The 26,749-nt window shown below is 28.2% G+C and overlaps 1 protein-coding gene and 1 pseudogene across 3 annotated transcripts; both read right to left on the minus strand.

Moving 5' to 3' along the window:
• Nucleotides 1-6,332: 6,332 nt before the first annotated feature.
• Nucleotides 6,333-15,807, minus strand: LOC146887947 (uncharacterized; annotated as a pseudogene).
• A 2,140-nt stretch (nucleotides 15,808-17,947) lies between these two features.
• On the minus strand, nucleotides 17,948-22,910 carry LOC114176723 (putative methyltransferase PMT14). Of its 3 annotated transcripts, XM_028061856.2 has the most exons (8): nucleotides 22,773-22,906; nucleotides 22,583-22,631; nucleotides 21,227-21,898; nucleotides 20,932-21,142; nucleotides 20,509-20,791; nucleotides 19,922-20,308; nucleotides 18,559-18,636; nucleotides 17,948-18,480 (listed from the first exon to the last, which is right to left on the minus strand). In XM_028061856.2, exons 3-8 carry the CDS (start codon nucleotides 21,869-21,871, stop codon nucleotides 18,243-18,245), a joined length of 1,842 nt encoding a protein of 613 aa, XP_027917657.2. In that variant the 5' UTR covers nucleotides 21,872-21,898; nucleotides 22,583-22,631; nucleotides 22,773-22,906; the 3' UTR covers nucleotides 17,948-18,242. The 3 variants fall into 3 exon arrangements, with proteins under 3 accessions (XP_027917657.2, XP_027917653.2, XP_027917655.2); XM_028061852.2 differs by lacking the exon at nucleotides 22,583-22,631 and having other exon boundaries at nucleotides 22,632-22,910; XM_028061854.2 differs by having other exon boundaries at nucleotides 22,583-22,805.
• Nucleotides 22,911-26,749: the final 3,839 nt, after the last annotated feature.

The raw sequence follows: 26,749 nt of genomic DNA on the forward strand, positions 1-26,749 counted from the left end.
ATCAATAATATTGTTAAACACATCTTAAAAAGACGTCCGACAAACTATAAGACACAAAAAAGACTAACAAGAATTTGTAAGCGTGAGAATGATGAAAGTATTAAAGAGAAAGATGAAAGAAAAATAGTTTAGAACATAAATTATCTTTGTAAAAGACAATTCTCTTTTTTTTCAAATGTGTTTTATTACTCTTGAAATTTTTTATAGATACATTGAAGGTATCACCACCAATGAGTCAAAATAATTCTCATTCCAGAGATTATAATTTCTAACTTAAAAAACCTTAAAACTACGTGTACATGGATTTTTATTTTTATTTTTTCTAACCGTTTTATTTTTAATTATTCAAATTTAATTATATTTTCATCTATATCCATAGTTAATAATACATGATAGTATTGGTATAATAAAAGTGTAAAGAATCCACACAAAAAAAATGTACAACTTAACTAGGGTTGGAAAAAAATAACTTAATTGTAATGTATTTAAGTTAATTGTACTATTTTAAACTAAAAATAACTGAATTATTATTAGTAAAATTAAATTGTACTACTTTTAAGATAAAGGGTAAAATACTGTATTGGAAACAGTTAACTGTTTATACCAGTACAGTTAACTGTAGGTTTCATTTCTCTTGGAATCTCATTCAATTCGTTGCCTTGAATCACATTGGGTCCACAAGCAGAGTGACACACATCGATTCGATCACCACCGAGACTCAACCACCACCGAGACAGATCTTGTAATACACTTGGCTACTCTTTGATAGTATTATAATAATTTAACCACGGAAAATTCTAGATAACTGGTTAAAATTGCTTAACATTCTAAGTGCATCAAGTTAACAAAAGAATAAGAGTTCATACGAAATTTTAATGGTGACACTTACAAAACTTTTGACTTTCTCTCTGACGAAAAACAAAATGACAAGTTGCAAACGTCTAACTTAGGCATGTCTATGGATTTTGGTTGGTAGCGTAATAGGTGAAAGGGTTTAAAGAAAAAGTTTATATCTACTTAATTCTTGACGGTGATGACTTTATTTTTGTGTACGAGTGTTTTCTTATAGAACTTGACTTGTCCTTTCCTATGTCTGACTTTGAGTGTAGTATGTTATCGGTGATGAATGTGTCTCTGAGTCAATTGCATATTATAGTGCATTACCAGGCCTATGCATGCAGTGTGCCTCAATCTAATATGTTTTCAAGTTACTAATTGGAATTATAAGGAAGCTATGATACAACACTTTTGCAACATTAAGAATTTCACTATGGATTTGTTTGCTTGCTTCTTCTGTATATTCTTAGCTTCAAATGTGGTGAAGTCACTGTTTGCTTTGTTCATCATACCTTAAATTTTGATCTGCACTGTAGTCTTTTACATTTCATTCTTCCCTCATCATACCTCAATCTAATATTTTTTTTACTAATATAAATATGTAATCAGGTTGGAGAACAAAACAGTCAAGTTTATAAGCTGCAATCTTGGATCAGATGGATTTTACATTGCCAGAAACCGTCGAAACTCTCACACCAGCTACTTCTGGGATTGATCCTTTACCTCCTTGTATGGCTACATCATCAACTGAGCATAGTAAAGGTCGGTCAGATGTGTGGGGGCATTTTACCAAACAAGATCCTTATTCTGAGAAGAAGGCTAAGTGCAATTATTGTGGTGATTTGATTAAATATTTGGTTGGAACAAGTGGGATGATGAATCATTTGATAAGATGCAAGGAAAATCCTAATAGAGAAGCATTCAAAAGGAAAAAATTGTCATCATCAACTCTAGAAGGGGCTATTGTTGGCTCTTCACCAACTATTTCTAAGTTTGACCAAAATGCATCTCGAATGAAGTTGGTGAAGATGTTTGTGAAGTCTGAACTTCCTTTTCGATTTGTGGAAGATAAAGACTTTCGTGACTTTGTACGATCCTTGCAGCCACGGTTTGAGGTCCCATCCCGCACTACATTGAGGCGTGAAATGTGGGAACTCTATGAAGAGGAAAAAGCAAAGTTAAAAAATTTTCTATCAAAGCAGTGTGGGAGTGTTTTCTTAACTACAGACACATGGACTTCAATCCAAAACCTAAACTACATGAGTTTAACAGCTCACTTTATTGATGAAGATTGGAAGCTTCATAAGAAAATTTTGAATTTTTCTCAAACAACAGGTCATTCAGGGGAGCTCATTGCTAAACATGTTGAGGCTTGTTTGAATAACTGGGAGTTGAAGCGAGTCCTTAATGTCACTGTGGATAATGCTACAACAAATGATGTTGGGGTCCAATATCTCAAAAGAAGGATGTTATCATGGAATTGTCTTGTCTTAAAGGGAGAATATGTTCATATGCGTTGTTGCGCACATATATTAAGTTTGATTGTGAAGGATGGGTTAAAAGAGATAAAAGATTCAATTTCAAAAATTCGGAGTGCAGTTAAATATGTGAAATCTTCTCCAGCTCGATTTGCTAGATTCAAGGCATGTGTTGAACAAGAGGGAATTTCTTATAAAGGTCTTATTTGCCTTGATGTTGAAACTAGATGGAATTCAACTTATCTAATGTTAGAGGCAAGCTCGAAGTACAAAGATGCCTTCGTCTTGTTAGATATGCAAGATAAGAAATTTGGTGCTGAAATGGCCAAAAGTAGTGGTGTGCCACTAGAAGAGGATTGGGAATATGCGAGGTCTGTTCTACCATTCTTAAAGATGTTTTATGACTCTACCATGCGTATTTCTAGTTCTTCTTACGTCACTAGTCATATGTATATGAAGGAAGTGTTTGGAATTGGTAAAAAGATTCGACAATATTCTGAGAGTACTGATGTGAGCATAAGATTGATGGCAATGAGGATGAAGGGTAAGTATGACAAATATTGGAGAAATCCCAATGGAATTAATATCTTATTATTGATTGCTGTTGTGCTTGACCCTAGGAGTAAGTTGGATTTTGTTAATTACTTCATTGACTATATATTTGAATCTAGCATGGCTAGTGGATTGAAATCAAAATTATTGTCATCTTTGAAAACACTTTATGATCAATATCAAGGGGTTGAGGAGGGTTCTCAAAGTAGCCAACAAGAATCTCAACTAGATGATGAAGATGATGATCCTCATGGCATGAGCTTCTACCTAAGAGCTACAGGACGTAGATTTGATTATATATCAGAGCTTGATAAATATTTGAGAGAGGATCCTGAACCTTATACAAAGTCAGTTGAGCTTGATGTTTTACATTGGTGGAAGGTCAACTCAACTAGATTTCCTATCCTTGGAAACATGGCTCGAGAGGTGTTAGCCATTCCCATCTCTACCGTAGCATCAGAGTGTGCATTCAGTACAGGAGGAAGGGTGGTTAATCCTTATCGTAGTTGCCTAACGCCTAAAATAGTGGAAGTACTTGTTTGCACACAAGATTGGTTAAGAGGAACACCTTTCTCTATACTTTTTAACGAGGATCCTAAAGAGTTTGATGAATTTGAGCAAGGTTAGTTTATATGAAAACTTTATATACTTTTTAGTTGATATTTTTAAATTTATTTTAAGTTTTCAAAAATGATGAAATATTTTTTTTTTTGTAGATATAACTTCTCAAGACGAAGTGGGACCTTCAAGTGCAATTAATTTAGATGATTGAAGATGCATTAAGATGTATTAACATTTTGATGTTGTTTATCGGAGAACTTACTGGAAAACCTATGTCCTATGTATTAAGATGTATAAATATTTTGATTTTGGTGTATTGAAGTATGATGCATATTTCAAGTATTATTTCCTAAGCACTTTCAAAAACGGTTCAAAATTAGTGCAGTTCAGTTCAAAAATAGTGCAGTTCAGTTCTGACGTAGTGCAGTTCATAAAATAGTTCAGTTTATAACAGTTCAGTTCAGTTCATATTATAGTGCAGTTCAGTGCAGTTTATTTTTAAGAAAAACAGTTCAGTTCAGTTTGTCCGAACTGTTTTTCAGTTCAGTGCAGTTCATGCGAACTGTTTTTTAGTTCAATGCAGTTTTTGGCAGTTCAGTGCAGTTCGGTTTATTTTGCCCAGCCCTAAACTTAACCATTACTATGTGTTGAGAAATCACACTAAAAAAATTACATAGCACATTCATTAAGAGCAGCAAATATCATTAAAAACACAAAGAAAATTTAACTTGATTTAGCACCTCAAGATCTATATCTATAAATACTTAATAAAAAGTATTACTATTCAAGTAGAGTTGTAAATCCTTCGTAGTGCAATTTTTTGTAGATCAAAACTGCAAACCGTTAGTATAATTTTTCGGACAAAAATTACAACCAACCTCTTTATACACTCAAAATTGGGATGACAATTTCAAAAGCAACTATTTATTTTTATAATATTTTTTTGTTGTTTTCTTTTTTATATTACTCAATATGTGATTTTGATAAATACTTATTTGAAAATCAACACTATGAAATTTAATGTTTAAAATTTAAGTTCAAATTTTATAAATGCAAACTAAGATTAAAATTAAGGACTCTAACAAAATAATTGAATTCATTGGTTAATAAAATTGGACAAATATTGCATAGTAACATGAAAAAGAAACAAGAAATTCAAATAAAGAAAATAAAATGTTATTGAAACAACAAAAACATATATCATATTGAGAATGACAAGGATTTTGGTGTAAGAGATAAGATAGAGGTAGCGTCTTATGTTGCACTTTTCACACAGATATCTTATTACAGAGAATCCCAATTACTAAAAAAGAAGACATATATATCTTAAAATCAAATCATCAATAGATAGATCAAACCATTATTATTGTGTTTGACTCATTGCTATTACACTTTGGTAGTTGTTTGGGTGTTTCACGAAACTTCATTTTCAGACCAGATAGTTCGATTATTGGATTTCATATTTTAATGTAGTGTAAGCTTGGGAAAAGCTTAAGAAAATAATGATTATTTATTAACATTTATTTTAATAATTTTTTATTAAAGCTTTTGTTTTCTTACTCAAGAAAATAACCAAATTCAAACACGCACTTGGACCAAAATTACAATTATTCTAAAATGTCGAATCAATTACATTTTCTCAACTTTAAATCACATCATGGTTTTTGTTTTCTAAATTCGGGTTGATTTTAATTTTGTCCTCCAATTTTTTTATTCAATTTACTATAATAATATCTTTCTTTTCACTTATCACATTCGTCCTTTCGTTACATGAGTATGGAATTCTTTAGACTATATATTGTAAGAAATCTTGAGAGAAATTGGGTCTGGATAATGGATTTTTATTTTTTTAACTATTTGATTTGATCTCTAATTCAGCCAGCAAAACAAAATTATACAAATTTTATATATGTTGGACATCTATAAGAACCTCTAATCAATTTCATTAATCACTGAAAGAAGAAAAATAGCTAGCTATTCAAAATTAAGCTTTGTTGAAAAAGATTATTGGTTTTAATGTTACTTGCAATTGTATATTTATTTTAAAGAAGTACTCATTGGTTTAAGTAACCATTAAAAGAAAAAAATATTTTTAGCTAATTTTTTGTAAATCGAGGGTGAGGTTTAATATGTTGTGGCAAAAATATAAACACAATACGAAAATAAAAAGTAAGACTAAATTAAAATAAATAAAGTTAAAGAGACAACTTAACCATAAATTTAGACAAAAAACGATTTTTTTAAAAACAAAAGAAGTTAAAAAAACTAAATTAGGCTAAAGAAAATTAAAGCGAACATTAAAATTAAATTTAGAAGACAAAAATATTAATTTTATTTATTAAAATAAATAACAAAAACAGGGTGAAACCAACCAACAAAAGGAAAGAAAAATTGTAATTTTTTTAGTAAAACAAGAAAAATAAATAAAAACCTATAAATAATAAATTATGATTTACATCATTATAAATTGTAATATTTGTTCTAACAATTACATTATTATATATATATATATATATATATATATATATATATATATATATATTTTCTTTTTATTTACTCTCAATTTCGTGGTGCTAAAATCCTTCACTTGAAATATCTTATACTCTTGTCTAATATATGATTACCATGGTTGAAAAATAAAACAAACATAGTAATTTGAATTTCTTTTAAAATAACAACATAAATCATCCATCCAATCTAATGGATATAATTCATTATAGTTCCAGGATCAATTCATCCTGTGTTATGATTAATACTAGTCATATTAGATTTATAATAAACAAAAGCAAAATAATTACATTTCTTCTCTATCCAATTTATGGTTGTAGTTCCAGAATAAATCTGTCATGTATTATGATTAATACTAGTCATATTAGATTCATAATAAACAAAAGCAAAATAATTTTATTTCTTCTCTAGTCAATTCTTAAATTTTGCGCAATCTTTCTTAAGTGTCCTTTCTTTTACAAAAGAAACACTTGAACTCTTTTTTTATAACTGGCTTAGCATATATCTTTCCCTTGTAATTAATTTAATTCTCCTTATACTTAAGAGTAGTTAAGTTCATCATTTAACCTTCCTCCATTAGCAACCTTTCCTGTTCATGAACATACATGGTCACTAATTCATTAATAAACCACTTATCCTTTCTTGTGTTATAAGCATTTTTTAAAATGAGCATATTGATGAGACAAAATGTACAAATATAATGTACTAGATATGATAACCTCTAAGACATTCAGTTCACCCACAATGTCCCTTATCCGCATGATGATCACATACTCCCTTAATTTAGGTGAGCTTTAAGGATGAACAATACATAATAATAGTGTTGGTATAAGATTTATCAAATGTGATCAGTTGTCCATCGATAACCTCTAACAAATCTCTCACATTGTCATGTTGATCAACAAAATCCCGTAAGTTGGTCTTTACTAATGCCACAAAGAGACAATTTAACCTCTCCCACTTTTCATAGAGATCAACAACATCTGGGAGTGTTGATTTTAGTAATAAGGATGATTATAGTTTTCTAATAGCATAATCAAGGTTCATCCAACCCAAATGGAGAAAAAACTTTCTCCTCCCAAAACTTATAATTATCCCTTTTAGTTTGGAAATATCATAATGGATATCAAAAATATTCACAGACAGAGAAATTATAATATTTATTTATTTATTTTAAATACATGCTCATTATCATTATTTGATACTATAATAAAATAATGTTTTTTCAATGCAAACATATGTCTTAATGAATGAATCTAGTGACATAAAATTTATTTGTGGGCCAAAGTCATACTCAATTAGACTTACATAATCAAATGATAAAACTATCAGTTTGATCTATGCAAACACATCTTAATGAATGAATCTAGTGACATAAAATTTGTCTATGAACTAAAGTCTTACTCAATTCGGATTACATCATCACGAAATGATATGATAAAATTATTATACTATTATGTTTTACCGATGTAAACATGTGCTTTAATGAATGAATCTAGTGACATAAAACTTCCATGTGGACTAAAGTCTTACACAAATACACTCATCTAACCAAATGATAAAACTATTATACTATTACATTGTACTTATGTAACACACGTCTTAATGAATGATTCTAGTGACATAAAATTTGTCTGTGGGCTAAAGTCTTAGCCAATTAGACCCATCTAACCAAATGATAAAACTATTAAACTATGTTTCTTTTCTCAATTCCTGTAGGCAATTTAGGAAATATAATTCAATATTTATTTCATCCTAATTAATCATATAGATGTAAGAATAGTTGTGTGTGTAAAAATTAATCACATCAGTATTACAACATGTTTATTACGTGATTATAAATATAAATCAATTGAGATGTTATGGTCACTCTCTATTTCATTAAAATATAAATATATCCATCATTCAAACATTTAAATAAATATTTGTATCAATATTATTTATAATGCAATCAAAAAATAAATAATAATATTCATTATATAAATTAAATATACAACATATAATTTATGTCAACATATGTTACGTAAAAAAATTTATAAATTTATAATACATATAAAACATATATTACATACAAAATCTAATTGGACATACAAAATATATATATATATATATATATATATATATATATATATATTTTACGTGTCCAACCTTATAATACTTATACAATTATAACTAAACTTACAAATTATTAATTAAATGCATAGTCATATTGTTAGTATATGAGTAAATACATATTAAGTCCATTAAACATCTCATCAATAAATAAACTATTTTCGGAGTATTTACATTGTTGAAACTAATAAACTCATCGTGATTATGATATTTAGCTTGTTTAATAATTTAAGCTCTCCAATATATATTCTACATGATAATATCTTCTTTGAAGATAATTATTTACATATTTTATGGAGTACCGAGAACTCTTTAATTTCAATTTAGCATAATTTTTTTTATTAACTCTTAATATATGATTTTTTCATCTATTCAACTTAATGTATCGATAAAATTTTAAATTCGATTGAATCATCTAACTTCATGCACACAAAATAATAATTATTGGCTAGTACTTCGCCTACTAGTAATTACATAATACAAATTCTTCAAAATAATATTGTTAATGTCATCATGTGATTACAACTCAGCGATTCAAACAAGCAGAATATATTCAACTAAATTGATATCTTTGTAGAAGAAAGAAATTTCGAGAAGAAAATAAATCAAATACTAGCAAAGAGTGTTACGTAATCAACTTTTCACGGCAGAATAGTAGTTTGATGACCAACACGTAAGGAGGGTACATTTGTCATGTCGCAGGTTATGATAAGATAATAGAGTTAAATATCGTATCTCAATCTTAATAGAAATAAAGTACACAATCAATCATTTTCACTTAAATTTAAGGTTATTCTTATAAATATACATTAGTAAAATAAACTAATAAAAAATAAATTATATGTAACAAAAATTAATAAAATAAACTCTATTCAATTTAAAATATGACTTTTTAAAATAATAGTTTTTGAGATTTAGAGCAGAAAAAAAAACAATACTTCTTAAATATATGTATGTAAGAAAATGAAACATAAATAAGAAATAATATTAAGCATTTAATATATAAAAAATAATGTTACATATTTACTAAAAATCTATCATCGTTTACATTTGGCATTATTTATGGAATAAGTAAATATTTAGCAAATATTCAAACAATACTCTTTGAAGATATTCAAGTTCAAAACCCTTGATAATGTTAACGCATGGGGAGAAGGTTAGCATATACATATAAATCTTCTTTCTTGAAGAAACATTGAATTCTTACAATTATTATTTCATCTTTTGTATCAATATTTAGACTGATAATATAATTGTATATGTAAAGAACATAGTAATACATAATATTACATCTTCTTGTAAATTATTATTCACATTAAGGTAAAATAATACACTATTTTTGCAATAAAATCCGTCCACAACAAAGCTAGTATAACAATGAAAATTTATGATCTCATGTACATTATTTAAACTTTCAATTATTAGACCAATTTTAATGATTTACAAATTTACATCAGTATTATTTGAAAAAAAATAACAAATATTATATATATAGTGAGGTATGAACTCCAAATGATTTAAGCAAGTACATTAAATTGTAACACACGAAATAAGAATTGAAGTAACATGTTGTCGTAGAAATAAAAAGTGTTCCCTCTGCACAAGTCACCATCATTAATTGGTGATGTACATAGGTGGTGGGTATAAGGGAGTTCCCAACTTAATGAGTTGCAACCACACAGATTAATGGCATGCCATGAGTTTCAGTGTTGTTGATTCAGTGAAGCTGTTCAATTCATTGTTTCCAGATATTGGATTGCTCAATCAATTAATTCACCTTTTTTTTTTATCACATGTCACTCTAACATCTCACACAACACAAACAACCATTATTTCCTTCCACCTTTCAAACTATCACTTTGTTTTTTATTCACTCTCCTGCATATTGCTTCTCTTTTTTACTCACAATATTGTTTAATTTATACTTACACGTTGTTTGTTATCTAAAAAGAGAATAAAAAATCGTGTTAGGAGTGATCTGATTGTTCATAAAATAAATAATTTAAGAATAGTGAAAATGATGAATTAAAAATAAATAAAATATTATTATCCCAAATGTGTAAGATTTGAAGTGAAGAAAAAGAGAAAAAGTAGGGTTGTCATCTTGTGCAGTAGACGTTAGTGGTAAAGAGACAAAGGTTGAGCTAAAAAAAAAGCACAAGTCCCAATGTTTTGTGCAGATTTATCTGTTCATCCAGTACTAGCAACCTATGTTTTCAAACTCTAATCAATGATGTTGGACAAGGACAACACTACCACTTCCTCACACAAATTCCCTTCCTTCTTTTCATTTCCAGCCACACCTTTTCATCTCACCACGTGCATCAATCTCACCCACAACTCTAGTAACAATGTTATCACATTCACAAGAGTTAAATGCTATTTTTTATTTCTTTAACTTTTTACAAAAAATTCAAATTTATTCCACTTTAAATTCTAATATAATCTTATCTCAAATTTTAAAAGTAATAGATGTAATTTTTTAATTTAACTGTTAATTTCTTTTAATGTGTGACAAGGCATCTTAGATTATAATTGAACACTTTATATTATTTCGCATATCCTAACTTAAATACTCCTCTGAAATATCATTTAATACACATGGAAAATTAAGAAAAATAAATTTAAATTTATGACTATAAAGATAAACATAATTAATCCAAGTAATAATAATAATGTACATCAAACAATACTTAAAGTATGTTTATTTCTTTCTAACGGAAATAAGAAAATATTTCTAAGAGTAACTTTATCATCATAAATATTTAAGGGTCTATTTACTTTCATGAATTGATTGTTCTGTATATCGGAAGAGCCATGATTTTCTTTATTCACTTTAGCTGATTTGGCAAGGTTTGAAGGAATGGATTTAAGGAATTCGGAATACTATGAATCCTCCTTATAGTAGAAAAATCGAAGATATTTACTCTTCATAAAATCCATTTTACTCAAATGCCTTGTTATTTCACCTCAAATTATATTGAAGTTATGAAAAAAAATGTAAATATGAAAAGAGAATTAAGAGAAAGGAGTTTAATAATAATTATTATTATATTAATAATAAAATGAAATAATAATAATATACCAATAATTGTAACTCATACAAATATTAAGATAATGATATTTTCATTCATATTTTTTTATCCAATTTTAATTTATTATTTCAATCATCATTAGATAATTTATTTTTATTTTTTTAGTGATGTGATGTGATGATTTAATGGTCATTGAAGTGGTGAGTTAAAAGTGAATAAAGAAAATAGGTTAAAATATCATTATCCCAAATACTAATTACATAAAAAGTAATATGGTAATCTGTATTTTATATTTATTAAAACATTTTTTTAATCTAACACATCAATTAAATCACTCAAACTCACACAAATTTTATCCTCAAATTCATTCACAATCACCTCTAAGGATGTGTTCACTTGAGTGAGTTGATTTGAGGGAGAGAGAGATGATGAATCTGAGTTGATTAAAGGGTGAATTTTGTGTTATTAAATTAAATGGATTTAAAAGTGAAAATGAATGAATTTATAAATAAAGTTTGTGACTGATTTGATAGATTAAAAATTAAGTTTAATGGAAAAAAAAATCAAATCATCAAATTATCCTTGATTTTAAAAATAATGTAAGAGTATTATGAGATGAATTAGAATTATTTTAGAAAAAATATTTAAATGAATAAATTAAAAATAACATATTTTAATAATAAAATATTTATAAAAAAATATTATGATAAAAAAATGTAAAATTAATAATTACTTTTTGAACTTTATTTTTTTATAACAACCATTAAATTTTGGTATTAATTGTTTTTTTAAACATCTTTTTAAAAGTTAACCTATGTTGCAGTATTAAATGACAACATGGAAGCAACACTTTAGGCTTCACCAGAATTACTTCAATAAAAAAAAAAACAAAAACAAAAAAGAAAAGTTAATGGAGAGTATAACCATAATGTTGTCATTATTACCTTTAAATAGATGTATAAGAGAGTGAATGAGAATATAAATTAATTTCTCTATTTCTTGTTTTCTCCGTTCCTCAAATTTATTAAAATGAACAACTCAGTCACCTCAAAATTCATCCTCTCTCATTTGGTAAATTTCTTAAAAAAATAACACACAATTCACTTTTATATTCATTTAAATTCATCAACTTCCTATCATTTAAATTTATCTATTCAAGTGAACATTTACTAAGACTATTATATTCAGTTACAAGATTACGGTAACAACTAAAAGTTGTTCCTTTTCTCACGATTAGTTCTTGATTAATATTAAAAATCTCAAAAATTATCATTTCATCTTTTTTTTGTACAATATTTTGTCAAACACATTTTATTTTTCATACTTTACAACAGGTCTCAAATTTCTAGTTTTTTTTTTCCACTATCGATAATTTTATTTTATTTTTCTTCCTATCTTAATAAAATCTTTCAAAATAGCGTTTTACTTGCAACTTTTCTGACCTCTTTTAAGTAATTACACCTTACATAATTCTAATTATTTTGTGCCAAATTTTAAAACAACGCTACTTATGTCTAAACTTTTTTTGAGTTTTTTTTTTTCAAAATAATATTTGTTTTTAAAGAAAAATTTCTTAAATTAATTTATTGAAATATTATTTATTCAAATATACCTATATAAGAGTTTTATGATTATTTTTCCTTTCTAAAATGGAGAGGAAGGATAAAAAATAAAAATTATGAATACTAATTTAAAATAAGTAATTAAAAATATCAGATTTAAATTTTATTTACTTCCAAAAGAAAAGGAATAAAATAAAAAATAATGTCAAACTTTTATAATATAATTTGAAATCAAATTTATTATTACTGACTTTTAACAAAATAAAAATATTATAATAACAAATATTTATGATCAATATTAACAACAATAACAATAATATTGTAAAATTTTAAATTTATCTTTTTCTACAAACAAATAATTATTATAATAATAATAAATTTTATTCCAATATTATAATAAAATTATATTACGGAATTAATATTCATTGATTCAATAAAATCAAGCACTTATATGAAGAAGCTTTATACTCAAATCCATTAAAACTAACTACTTTACTTTTCATTCATTTTTGTTCTTGAAATTGATCAAATTAATCCTGACCTTCCATGAATCCTAATTAAACAAAGTATTACAATTGGTGACTTGAACCAACTCCCAAGTGTGGCCGAATCTACTCTATATTACATCTCAAAAATGATTTTCCATCTCAAAAATAAAGAGACTTCTAATCTCATTTCAGTCTATGATTCAACTTTATAGATTAAAAACCATTATAGTTTGTTTAAATCTTCAGTACCAAGATCACCACAATTCTTAAAAATCCATGTCTTATTACCAACATGTCCATTTACATTCTAATTCAAAAAATATCGCTCGAAACTTTAAAATCTACCAAATATTTGCTAAAACCGTTTTTAGAGATGACAATGCGGGCTGGGCCGGACCCGACTTGTTTAAGGCCTACACATTGTAGACTGGTTCGCCTGCTTTGCAAAATTTATGTGGGTCCCAATCACTAGCCTGTCTCGTACATCACTTGGTCCGCGAGCTTGTAGGCTGACCCGCTTTCTTATTTTTTTTTTTATGATAAAATTTTAAATGTTTAAAAATTGAGAAACTTTAAGAAGTTTACAAAATTAAGTAAAGATTTTAGAGAGTTGATGATAAATTGATAATTCAACATTTTCATCATATTCATATTCATATTATGATATACACAATGTATTATTTAAATTTTAGCACAATAAAAAATACATAATACTTGTTTTTTCCAATTATACAAGAATTTTGAACGTTAATGCAAGAGTCCATAAAAAGGTAACTAATATATACAAGTACAAGTATTTTCTTTTTATGTGAGCTTGCGAACCGGTCTGCGCAGGCTACGGACTTATGCAGGTCGGGCTACTGTGAACCTGCAGATTCACTACCCTAATCCATACTGTAATTTTTTTGCGGACCTGCAAACTGGCTCGACGGACAAGACTATTGTCATCCCTAACCTTTTTTGTGTAATAGTATCATTTGATAATTCTAGGGAGGCATTAACAATAATGATATCAATGGAATCACGTGTAACCATACATTTTAATACCTCAATTCTTTTCACATTTCCCGTGTATTTCCAATTCCATATATATATATATATATATATATATATATATATATATATTGGAAAAATATCTGATAATATTTTCATATTTAAATTCTAACTTATTAATCAAAATAATGGAAAAAGGATTTTAAAATTAAAAAATATTTATCTAAAATAAAAATAAATACTTTTTTAATATTAAAAAAGTTAGACATACTTGATATGTATAACTTCTTTAAAATCCCAAATATATATAAGTCTCCACTTGTCAATTGTGACGGTGATGATAAGAATTTGAGAGATGCTTCCCTAATTTCGCTGTTGCTGAAAAGAGTGAGGAGAGGTGTGCATAATAATAAGTATTTGGGTTAAATATGTTTTTGGTCCCTCAAGTTTTAGCGAAATTTAGAATTAGTCCCTCATCAAAACTTTTGACCAATTTAGTCCTTCATCTTTCAAAATGCGTGAATTTAGTCCTTTTAACCAAATTTTGTTAAGTTTATCTAACATTTCGAGCGCATTTCATGATAGTATTTAAGTTAACATTGAAGCAAAAATGTGTCAAACAATATATATAATTTAAATACTATCATGAAATGCGTTTGAAATGTCAGATAAACTTAACAAAATTTGGTTAAAAGGACTAAATTCACGCATTTTGGAAGATGAAAGACTAAATTGGTCAAAAGTTTTGATGAGGGACTAAACCCAAATTTCGCTCAAACTTGAGGGACCAAAAACATATTTAACCCTAAGTATTTTGTAGGCAAAGGAGTGTGAGGACTATTAAGGGGGTGTTAATGTTGGATAATTATTTGGTATTCACGGTGTGATCTCTCAAACTCCTTAATGGGCCCAACCAATTTGTGGTGAGTTTGTTACCTTGCATACTCCATTCTCAAACATTACATTTAAGTCGCACCACGTGGAACAACATAAAACTCAAAAACTTGTCCACCAATTCACTATAGAGCTATAAGAATTTTAAGTAGTTATTATTTTATGAAACTCGGTATCTGTTTGCTGATGAAAATGCAGATTAGTCTTTGTTTGTATGAGCTGATTTGGAAAGATTTCCGATTATGGACTTAGGAAGGGAAGATAGAATGATCTTTAAAGAAGGGAATAAATTTGAGTGGAAAGTCAACTAATTTTTAATATAATTATCATTTTATCTTTGATGTTTTTTCACCTTTTTACTGTGCTTGAATTTTTTTTTAAATAAATTTGAGTATAGTAAGGTGCACATGACCCTTTTTCTATTTTTCTATGGCGAACATTTTTTCATAAAGGTTCTGGCTTGAAAAACACTCTAGATTGATAAAATTTTGGCAATTATTATGTGAACCTCGATCAATTATGTTTCTTAAAATAATACTCTAAAATATAATGTAGATTGTTCTTAGAAAAATTATTCTGTAATAATAAATTCTATTATGAGATGTTTCAAAATAATTAACAATGAATTATTACAAGAGGATGTTGTGGGTGGAACCAACATTGAGGAATAGAAGACAATATGGTAATTGTGAAATGTCAACTACCCGCAAGACACAGGCCTGTGTCTCAGGATGTGGTGCTACTAAGACCAACCAATTTCCGTACCAGTACGGCTTATGTGGCTCATGTTCTCACCCTATTCCTAAACAAACCTCCTTCATACTTTGCACTTAGGTGTACTTGAATTTGACTCCCTCGAGCATTTCTTCCTGCACCCATAAAATTTTTATCTCATCTGGCCTCATAATTATAAATATATTAAAAATTCTAAATTTCTTTTATTTTTTTTCACACGGCATCCCTCTTTATTTTCATGCTGCTTTCTTCATTATCTTCCTCATTCATCACCAATTTCATTTTCACATATTTGTTAATCTAAAATGTATTTTTGAATCTGAGAATATATACCGGATTGACCAGTTTGATATGTAAATTTACATATTAAATTGGATAATCTAATATATATTTTCAGATTTAGTAATGCATACCAGATTCGGTATACACTCCTAGATCTAGAAGTATATTCCGAATTGGCCAATGAAGATGAAATTGGTGATGATGGAGAAGATAATGGAAATAGCAGTGTAAGAAAAAGGAAAAAAAATTAAGATTTTTAATATATTTTTATCCAGGGGTGAGATGGAAATAAAATATTTTATGGGGTGCAGGAAGAATAGAGGGGGTGCAGGAAAAAATGCTGGACTCCTTCAAACCCAAATTAAATCAAGTTATAGAAAAAGGGCTGGGTATTGCTTCCTGTACCGCACAATTACTGACTGAATCCCATACTAACGTTAAAATTTATTTATTTTTGAGTGTAACTACATCGCTTGCTATCATCGTCTCCATTGCAGTAAAGAAACAAGAAAGAAACTGTAAAAACAAAACTTATTTCAAAAGGTTTTTTCCAAAACATATTGTGTATTATAGAAAAGGTTAAAATACTTTTTGATCCCAATTTTCGTCAAGTTTTTTCAAATAAGTCCTAATTTTGGTTTTGTGTTCAAATAGGTCCCAATTTTCGTCAATTTTGTTCAATTGGGTCATTTTTTGCTAACACCGTTTAAATCATTAACGGCCATGAACAGTGACTGCCATGTGTCACTTCGTGGTTTTTTTGAATTTTTTTATTTGTATTTTTATTTTTTTTAATTTTTTTTTAATTTTGTTATTTTTTTTAAATGTACACGTGTCAACCTAAGAGTGTGCCACGTGTCACTTCGTGGTTTTTTTGATTTTTTTTAAAAAATTTTAAATTTTTGTTTTAATTTTTTTAAATGTCCACATGTCAATGCAGTAGCGTGTCACGTGTCAAAGTCAACATTCTAAATTCAATTTGGTCCCTATATTTGTTATTTTTGTTCAATTAGGTCCCAATTTTTGTTAACATTAACCAATTTGGTCCTTCTCCAAATTAAAACCAAATTTAATTTTTATATTAAAATTTATATTTTTTATTAAATATCTTTATATAATATATAAAAATTCACATCATTATAACTTTGATATAAAAATTAAATTTGGTCACATCTTCTATAAGGGTCAAATTGGTTAATCTTAACAAAAATTAGGACCTAATTGAACAAAAATAACAAATATAGGGACCAAATTGAATATAGAATATTGACTTTGACACGTGGCACACTACTAGATTGACACGTGGACATTTAAAAAATAATTCAAAAAAATTCAAAAAAAATTCAAAAGAATAAAATAAAAAATTCAAAAAAACCACAAAGTGACACGTGGCATACTCCTGGGTTGACATGTGTGCATTTAAAAAAAATTTAAAAAAATTTAAAAAAATTTTTTAAAAAAATTTAAAAATTTAAAATAAAAATAAAAAAAATTCAAAAAAACCACAAAATGACACGTGGCAGTCACTGTTCATGGCCGTTAATGATTTAATCGGTGTCAGCAAAAAAAGACCCAATTAAACATAATTGACAAAATTTGGGATCTATTTGAACACAAAACCAAAATTAGGACTTATTTGAAAAAACTTGACAAAAATTGGAAAAAAAGATATTTTAACCTATAGAAAATTTCTAAAAAACTTATTCCAAAAAATCGTTTTTTTTTTCTGAGAATCCTATTTTGAAAAGTTTATTCCAAAATATATTTCATACATTCCAAAAATCGCGTTCAAGAAAAATTCAATATATCACTTGTACGAGGAATAAAATAGTTATTTTGGAAATTCCGGTGTGCGCAAAGAAATTATAGGGGATGCAGGAAGAAAAGCGAAAAAAAACTGGAGTTTAAAATGAACGCAAACATTTTAACTTAGCAATAGAATAAATAAAATTGCAATATTTGAATATTCTAACATCACCAACATTCATCAAAAACAACATCTTGGGCTTAAAAATATCCTTGAAAATGAATTTACTTAATACTAATTAGAACCATTTTATCTACAGTTCTACACTTGGTATAAGGCAGACGTAGAATAAACTCCAACATTCTATTTTCTTTGCTCTACTCTTCTTCCTCTCTTTGCATTTTTGTTCTTTGCTTTTGGGTGTGAGGTGTAAGTTTCACAGCAGAACAGTGGCAGTTTTATTCGTCATTAGATGAGGTTTTTTTGGTGGTGGCAACCCAATACTGTTTCACAGCAACCAAAATCTTCTCAGGCACAAGAGGGCCATCCTCATGATCCACCATTTTCGCATCCCATCTCATCCCTCCCACAATTTTCTTAACCTTATTAAGAACATCAACCTCGTCCCGAATGATGATTGCTCCTTCAGGCCTTAGGATGCGATCCATCTCCAGAAGGATGTCTTCCAAGTTGCATCTGTTAATCAAATCAGTGCCAACATTTTCATTCAATGTCCATTTTCGATCAGGAATTAAGAATATGAACGAAACTTACTTGCCCCGGTACAAGCTAAATAAACCATTAGCATGAATAAGATCGTATGTCCTTGGATATGTGGAAAAGCCTTCACACCTGAAGAAAGAAAAATAAATTCATAGCAAATAACTAGCAGAAACAACTAGTGTAATAAACAATTACAATATGTCTTTTTCAGGAGGTCCACAATTAAGAAAAGAAAAGCACAGGATGAATTTTGATTTCCTACTGGTTTGATAAAAGTGGATAAGAGAAGGTATGGTATAAATTACTAGAAGAGAATGTTTCACAATCTCATCAAATTCCCTCTATACAAAATAAACACCAAGAGCGCTCACATTTCACATTTACTAAACAGGTACCAAACTATTCATCTTTTCATATGTTAGTTTAATTTAAATTGGCAATTAATGATAACGAAAAAACCATTAGAGAGTAACCCATCGAACAGGAAGAAGCTCCTCAAATTCTACTAGGAGGCAATGAAATGGAGAACGGGTTTCATTATCCCATCGTTGTCTCCAAGTCTATATCTGTTTTCTTATTATTTTAATATCAATTAATTATTTTTATAAAAAAGATTCATGCAAAAAAAAATGATATTATCGTATATTTAATGTCAAATTCCTATTTTTTCAATTTCAAATATTTAGAAATAAATGATAATTGTATAAATTTTAGTTCATATTACCAAATAGTAACAATTGGATAGAAGTGAAACAATTATATAAAATATTATACAATTACACATAAATAAAATTTCATGACAACCGAAAATTGCATGATTGAACACTTAAAAATTAAAAGTCAAAAATTTTCATGTGAATAAATTAAACAAAAAACAAAATATCAAAAAGAGTAGAAATAATCAAATGTCAGATCTAAAAACTACTTTATTAACTCAAATTGATGAACATCATTTGAACAAAACCGCAAAAAATTGTATAATCAAAATTGTAACAAGAAGAAAAGTACAATTGACATGTGAGTAGATTTTGTGCCTATAGAACAAGCTAAACAACTAGAAGAGAGGAGGAAAAAGTGTGTAGCCAAAAAAATATAAAAGAAAGATTAAGAAATTAAATACTAAGATAATATATATATATATATATATATATATATATATATTATTACCTAATAAATTATGTACTTTAATAATTTAAATCGGGACAAAGATGACCATGAGATGGGTATTGAGTCAGGTACGGGGACAAAGATATTGAAAAAATTGGATATTCCTCGAACCCGGTCAATCCAGGAATTTTCAGTCAAAATAGAGACATGTTCGAAGAATACCCACAAAAACATGAACTCAATTAGCAAGGAAAATTTTCATGAAATGGAAGTAGCCCACAACGTTAAGAAAATTTAAGAAACATACCAGTCATGATAAATGCCAATCAAACCTCTCTCATAGACAACACCCAAAGTGTTCTCAGCAATTGTGGGCACAACATTCATCACCCAAGACTTCTGTGAATCAAGTGCAGCTGCAAATCCTCCAAGACCTGCATTCATGTCCATCACATTCCGATATCTAGTAGTGCCAATCAATTGATTAATTCTTTTGTAAGCATTAACATGCTTTTTCCATGATTTGTTGTCTTCTTGATAAGATTTAGCTGTAACCCCTGCTACATTTCCCTGGGCTATTCGAGGAGGGACTGCAAAAAGCCTAGCAGGAAACTTCTTTAATTCCCCTCCAGCCACTTCATTTTTGTTATTTACCTCAGGTAATGGAGTTTTACATGTCTCCATTTTTTGGTACCTGCAAAAGGAATCATTGAAACAAGAATGTGATGAAGTTATTCGCAATCTCCTCTTGTCCAAGAATGTGAATAACAAATAAAAAGAACCAGAGAAACAGTGTTTGAAATCTTGCCTAACTATTAATTATCCAAATCTCTTCAACTATACATGATTGCAAGTAACTACCTGAATGAAGTGCATAAAGATAAGAACACTTACCACACATCATCAGCATTAGCTAAGTCACATAAATTGGAAGACTTTCTTTTGCAGGATTCAGCATTTATTTTCTTTCTCCAAATAGCGATATCACCCTTTTCATACTTCTTTTCCCAACAAAGACTTTCAGCTAACTCCTCAATTTTTGTCTGCTCTGCCTTCAAATCTTCCTTGCTTCGCTTCCATGTCTGGTAGTATGTTTTCCAATTAATTGGGGGGCCAGACAAAATCCAGTATCCACCCGGTCTTAACACTCGATCAACTTCCATTAGATACACGCCCTCTGCATTTGCATTGACATATAGGACAAAAGGATGTGAAATCTACAGAAATATGCCTCATTTTGTTTGAAAGTTCATATGTATGATCTTCTACACAATAAAAGGAGAATAACAAAGTGTTCCTGTTGAATTTAGCACTGACCATTTGAAGTCCATGGAATTAGACATCTAGAACACTGGGCCATATCAAAGGCTCTTGATGGGTATGGAAGACGGATAGAGCCAAGAACACCGATAACAGCAGGTACCCCTCGTTCTAGAGCAAACTGAACTTGTGCTTCATGGTTGTCCTTTGGAGCAAAGGACATAGCCAGCACATTTCTCTTTAGCAAGTAGGCTCCCCAGCTCGCAACCTGTAAAATTATAAGTTGATTTACAGAGGTTCCTTTCCTGGTCTGAATCTACATGAGAAGGATAAATTAAACATTAAAACTTACCCCACAACCAGTGTCGAGTGCTGTTCTGACAGACCCGTCTGCAATTGGAATAACTGATGCAAGTTCATCAATATACGCATCTGCTCCTTGAGGAAACATAGTCCCTCCACCGGGAAATTTAAAAACATTTCCCTGGAATTGCACCCAATTCTGAACAGCCTTCTCCACTGTGAGGCTCTTGTAAGGAACATTGGCATAGTAGGCAAAATCACGGCTTTTAGGCCAGGGAAAAGGAGTTGTGTACCCTTCAGGAGCTGGAATGAGGCACCGCAGTTTTTCGTTTTCGGCAGGGCAATGCCTCTCCCTGTAGATCATGTTTTCTCTTGGGAATGTCATTGCTCGGTCTTGCTCTTGGCAAGGTGTATAATCTCTATATTTTACATCACATGCCTTGAATACTTTAGCTTTTGGCTCAGAAGGTTCAACAATTTCTACATCATTGTGATGGGATTCAAAACTCAAATTGGGTAAAACAGTGCAGTCTGTCATCATCTTGTTAACTTTCAAAGCAAGGTTATCTCCTTTCCCTGACCCACTTCTTTGCCATGCCCCCAAAAGATAAAAGAAACAGCACAGACCAAGCACCGCAAATATTGACAGGGGCCTTCGTCCTCTATGGCCCGATGGATTGCTTTTAGAACCCATTAATCGCCCGTTACCACCCTCTCAACCCTATGCAATCAACACCGAAACTCATCACAAATCAAGCAAACCACCAAAATTCAACAAATAACTATCTTAGCACAAAGAATTTAACAAAAAGGTAGTACTGACTTAGAATTACTATAACCCAATTTTGGGGGCTCAATTTCTGGCATGGAAGATCTAAATGAAAGGAAACAGCTTTAACTCTCTTTCAACCAAAGTTTCATCAGAACCTAGTTTTATTTTATTTTCACTAAGCATGCAAGCTGATCTAACATGAGATTGGTAATGAATTTACACAACGATAAAGGCAAACTTTAAAATCAGAAATTGTTTGCCACTATTATCCGATCTTCACAAAATCCAGAAAGCCACTCTCAAACAATCTCCTTTGAACACTCTCCCAACCCCCAATCTCAACCTTTTATCCGGGTTAGCTGATGATCTAAAATTACATCCAGCGAAAGATAAAGCTCGCAAACGTGAACGAGAACTCAATCGATGAACAAATTAAGCTGGAAGGTCGCAACTAATTCCAATTACTTTAGCAACGACAATAAAGATTATTACAATAATAATAATGACACCGCCAAATAAATGCTATGTTTTTCAAAGAAAGAGAAGAAAGCAACAGGAGCATGAAAGTATCATTTGAGAAATGACCCAGAAAGAAAAGTATTCTGAAAAATTGAAACTTTTGTTCTGCTTCACCTTCTAGATCCAAATCACTCAAAAGAGAGACAGCAGCGAGGTGAGTTACCTGATACAGAGAGAGAGCGAGAGAAAAAGAGAGTTAGCAGTGTAGTCTTGTTGCTGTGTGTGTTTCAGTGGAACAAAGTGGGAAAGTGACTACTAAATGGGAAATGAGAAGGGGAAGAGAAGAAAAAAAATGAGTTCTGACAGTTGGAGTAGTGGGACTACATCAATTTTGGCTATTAACTCTTTATTATTGCCGACAGACAGTAACACAAACTCATTACTGCTTGGTTTTTAACTTCCTCCACTAGTTTTTGGACTGTCGTGTTCTCACAGCTTCAAATACATCCAAATCCAGAACTTTAACACCCTTTGGCCTGCAATTTTGCCCCTGAGCTCCCTCAACTTATTGAATTCCAGTGCTCATGAAACTTTACCCAACCCACTCAACGTATCTTTATTAATTTATCTTTCTTCCATGAGTATTTAACTTACTACTTTTACCCCTTTTTCAACCCTAAAAATAAATAATGTCATGTTAGGAAATTCTCCACCTTTTTGCTATTCTTTTACCACTTTAACTTTTCTATAGATCTCATCGAATGAAATACTATTATGAAATTATGATTAACAGATTCTTCTCTTTCATTAGTTAACTTGTTGAATTGTTCTTTTAAATTTTAAAAATTGCAAGTAAATTGGGTCTTCATTCTCAAATTTATAATCTTTATTTTAATATCCTAAATTTAAAATAAATTAAGTTTCAATCTTTGAACAGTTTGAAAAACTAAAAATGAGTTTTTTTTTTTTTGTAAAGTAGTATTGTTTAAAATTTTAAATCATAGTTCTCTAATTTAAAGAATAAAAACATTTTTAAAAAAATTGAGGAGCCAAAACTAAAATTTATAAATAAAATATATTTAAATCATTACAATTCTATGTTTAAAACTCAAACTTTAAATACATGGATAAAGTGAACAAGTTGGTGATGATTAAATTATGCGCTTAGTCGTTATTCATTTACTAATTAACCACCAATTATAATGTACATTGAAAAAATATTTAAAATCATGTGAAATATTAAATAAAATAAATATTTCATATTACAAAAGAATATGTTCATATTTGAAATCGGAATTTTGAGAACAACATCTGTTTATTTAAATAAAAAAGTATTAAGAGATTTGAGTTCTGACCCAAGAGTTAATTTTAATATAATATGTAAAAGTTGATTAAGAAATCTAGTAATGTCCTCCCATTCGGCCACTTCTCTAATTTAATTAAGCAGCGACAAACAATTTATAACCTTAATTTGAGGGATCCAGTAATTACTTTAATCTAAACCTAATTTAATTCATGGATGTCACCTCCTCTCCTTTTTCTAATGATAGGTCTTTTGACTTATTTTCTATCTATTTGTTTTAACGTACAAAAAACATCCTTTTTTTAATTGCACTTTTAATTAAATTGATATGAAAAATAATTAATTCAAACAAAAATTTAATTATAGCATTAAAGGAAAAAAAATGAAAAACACATAAATATATATTGAAATGAAAAAAAAAACCTAAAAAAATTGATAGTAAGCAGAGTACATTAAAAGTAAAAAAAAAAAAACAAATACTTTTCTTAGTTTAGATAAATAGAACACACACTTAAACGGAATAACTAGGGTGACCAAACTTGATCAAAAAATTTAAAGAGATCAAAATAATGTATTCAAATTTTATATATTTAATTATTATTACTAATATAATAAATATATATATAATTTAGTATTGAAATCTTGGTATGTTTTTCCTTAAAAAAATTATAGTTTTAAAATTGTATTTGATATGAAACTCATTTTAAATAATTTTTTCTAATTTATCTCTTTCTCTATATATTCTTATATTTGAGAAACGTTTTCCTATAATAAATTTCAAAGAATTAATATGAAACATTCCGCCTACAATTCAAAAAAATTAATATGAAACTTTTCACTTATAATTTTTTGAATTTTAATAAATGGTCCTCTAATTCAACAAAACAATTGAATTTCTAGTAGTATCATGCTTCATGCTTAAAAATAAAATAGGTGAAGAAGTAAATTTATATTGTTTTCTTCTAAAAGATATCTTCTCTTTTATCACTTTAAAAAAATCTATTATTTTATTTTTCATCAATATAACTATTTAAACAAAATTAAGACTAAATTTTCTTTATCAAAATCTAATCAAAAATTGAAAAACATAAATATAAAAAAAATATGATAATGAAATCACATTTAAAAAATATTATGAAAAAATATATAGTACATGACTTTTATTTTTATATTCATAAAAAAATAAATATACAAAAAAGTCATAAAAAAAAACTAAATATCAAACTTCTATATATATATATATATTAATTATAATTTTTTAATTATTTAATTTATTTATTAAAAAATTTGGCTGTAGAGGAAAAAGTCATTCATATTGTAGATAATAAATAGTAGAATATTAAATTAGGTAGAATTTTCTTATTAGTCTAGTGTGGACCTGCAAGCTACTGTCCTTCCTTGCAACGCACTTTTCATAATTAATAAATAAAAGAGACAAAAGACATAATAGGAGGAAATTAGTAGATATTAATAAAATAAAAATATTTATCATTTGCATATGAGAGAAATTGTGACGGAGAGAAGGGGATGGAGAAAGTATAATATAATTAAAAGTTATTAAAACGACCCATAAATATGTCATATTTTCAGTATGGGAAAAAATACCTCATATATGTACAACTTTAAACAATTGCCATCTTGGCCATATTATGTTAGCATGATTTATCTGCGTTCAGATCAGTAATTAATGGTCTGTTCTTCACATACTTAAATATCATGCAAAAAGAATTTCACACTCTTCATATCAACTAAGTAAGCATGGTAGTAAGATGTTTTGGAGACTTAGAAATTCAAAACTAAATTGTTATAGTGTTTTGTTTTATTTATATTTTCATTTTTGTTTGTCAGGAAATTTTTTGTGTCTGAGAATTCATTTAATTATTTATTTACTATCATAAAAATATAACATATGAATAAATAGTTGGTTTAATATTATAACTATCGATATAATTAAAAAAAAAATACAATTTTGATATAAAAATGTTAATACTAATTTTATTTGAATTATGCTAATAGTTAATGTAATACTTTCGCAAAGTATTATTTTTAATATAAATTCAATGGAGGTCTATACAAAAGACACCGTCCTTCAAAATACAATCTACATATACATTAAATATAAATATACGCATACAATTTTTTATAAATCATATATGAAGAATATTCAACAAACAAAATATAAAATAATGATTTTTGAAAGACTTATATTAAATAAACAAAAGATTACATCTTATCTAATGCACAAGACTTACGTTTACAAGTAAACTTAAGAAAGTGGATTAGGATATACAACAAAGAAAACTTAAGTAATGTTTGAACAAATTTATATTCATGCTAACCATTTAGACGGTGTCAGAGAATTGTATTTGTTAAACTAATTATGGATAAAAATCTTGAAAATTCTTTTGCTCGGTTGCACAGGATAGAATTATTTATATTTTTAGTTAAGTAAAAGATTTTTCTCAAACAAAAATAGGACAAAGATTTCAGCTTTATTTTCGATCCTATTACAACATTTAGACAATACTAAATTTATCCACGAGTATAAAAGTATTGGCTAATCATTAAAAAGACAACGATCTTATAAGTATTGTTTAAAAATTACAAAAAATCTCACTTTTCCAAAATGTTGCTTAAAATAAAATTATTATCTTTAAAATAATTAACATTTTTAAAATAAAATTATAATTTAAAATATGATCAACTAAATATATAAATAAAATAAAAAGTATTATAAAATTAATTTAAATGGTTGTATTTTTATATTTCCATGTTTAAAAATGTCTTGCCTATACATGATTTATTATAGTCTAACATTTTTATAATCCTTGCTTTAAAAGAATAAACAAAGCAACACAAAAAATCGTTGAGTTAAGGGGCTGCAAAAATGTTTTCTATTATCATATCTTAGGCTACAGTTATTTCGTTGTTGCAAATAGGCAACAATTGTACAATTATATATATATATATATATATATATATATATATATATATATATATATATTTCTCTTTTTACTTTTATCCTTTAAATGATATAT

This window comes from Vigna unguiculata, chromosome 3 (assembly GCF_037176805.1).
Source record: "Vigna unguiculata cultivar grain cowpea cultivar isolate G323 ecotype 2 chromosome 3, ASM3717680v1, whole genome shotgun sequence".
Taxonomy (NCBI): domain Eukaryota; kingdom Viridiplantae; phylum Streptophyta; class Magnoliopsida; order Fabales; family Fabaceae; genus Vigna; species Vigna unguiculata.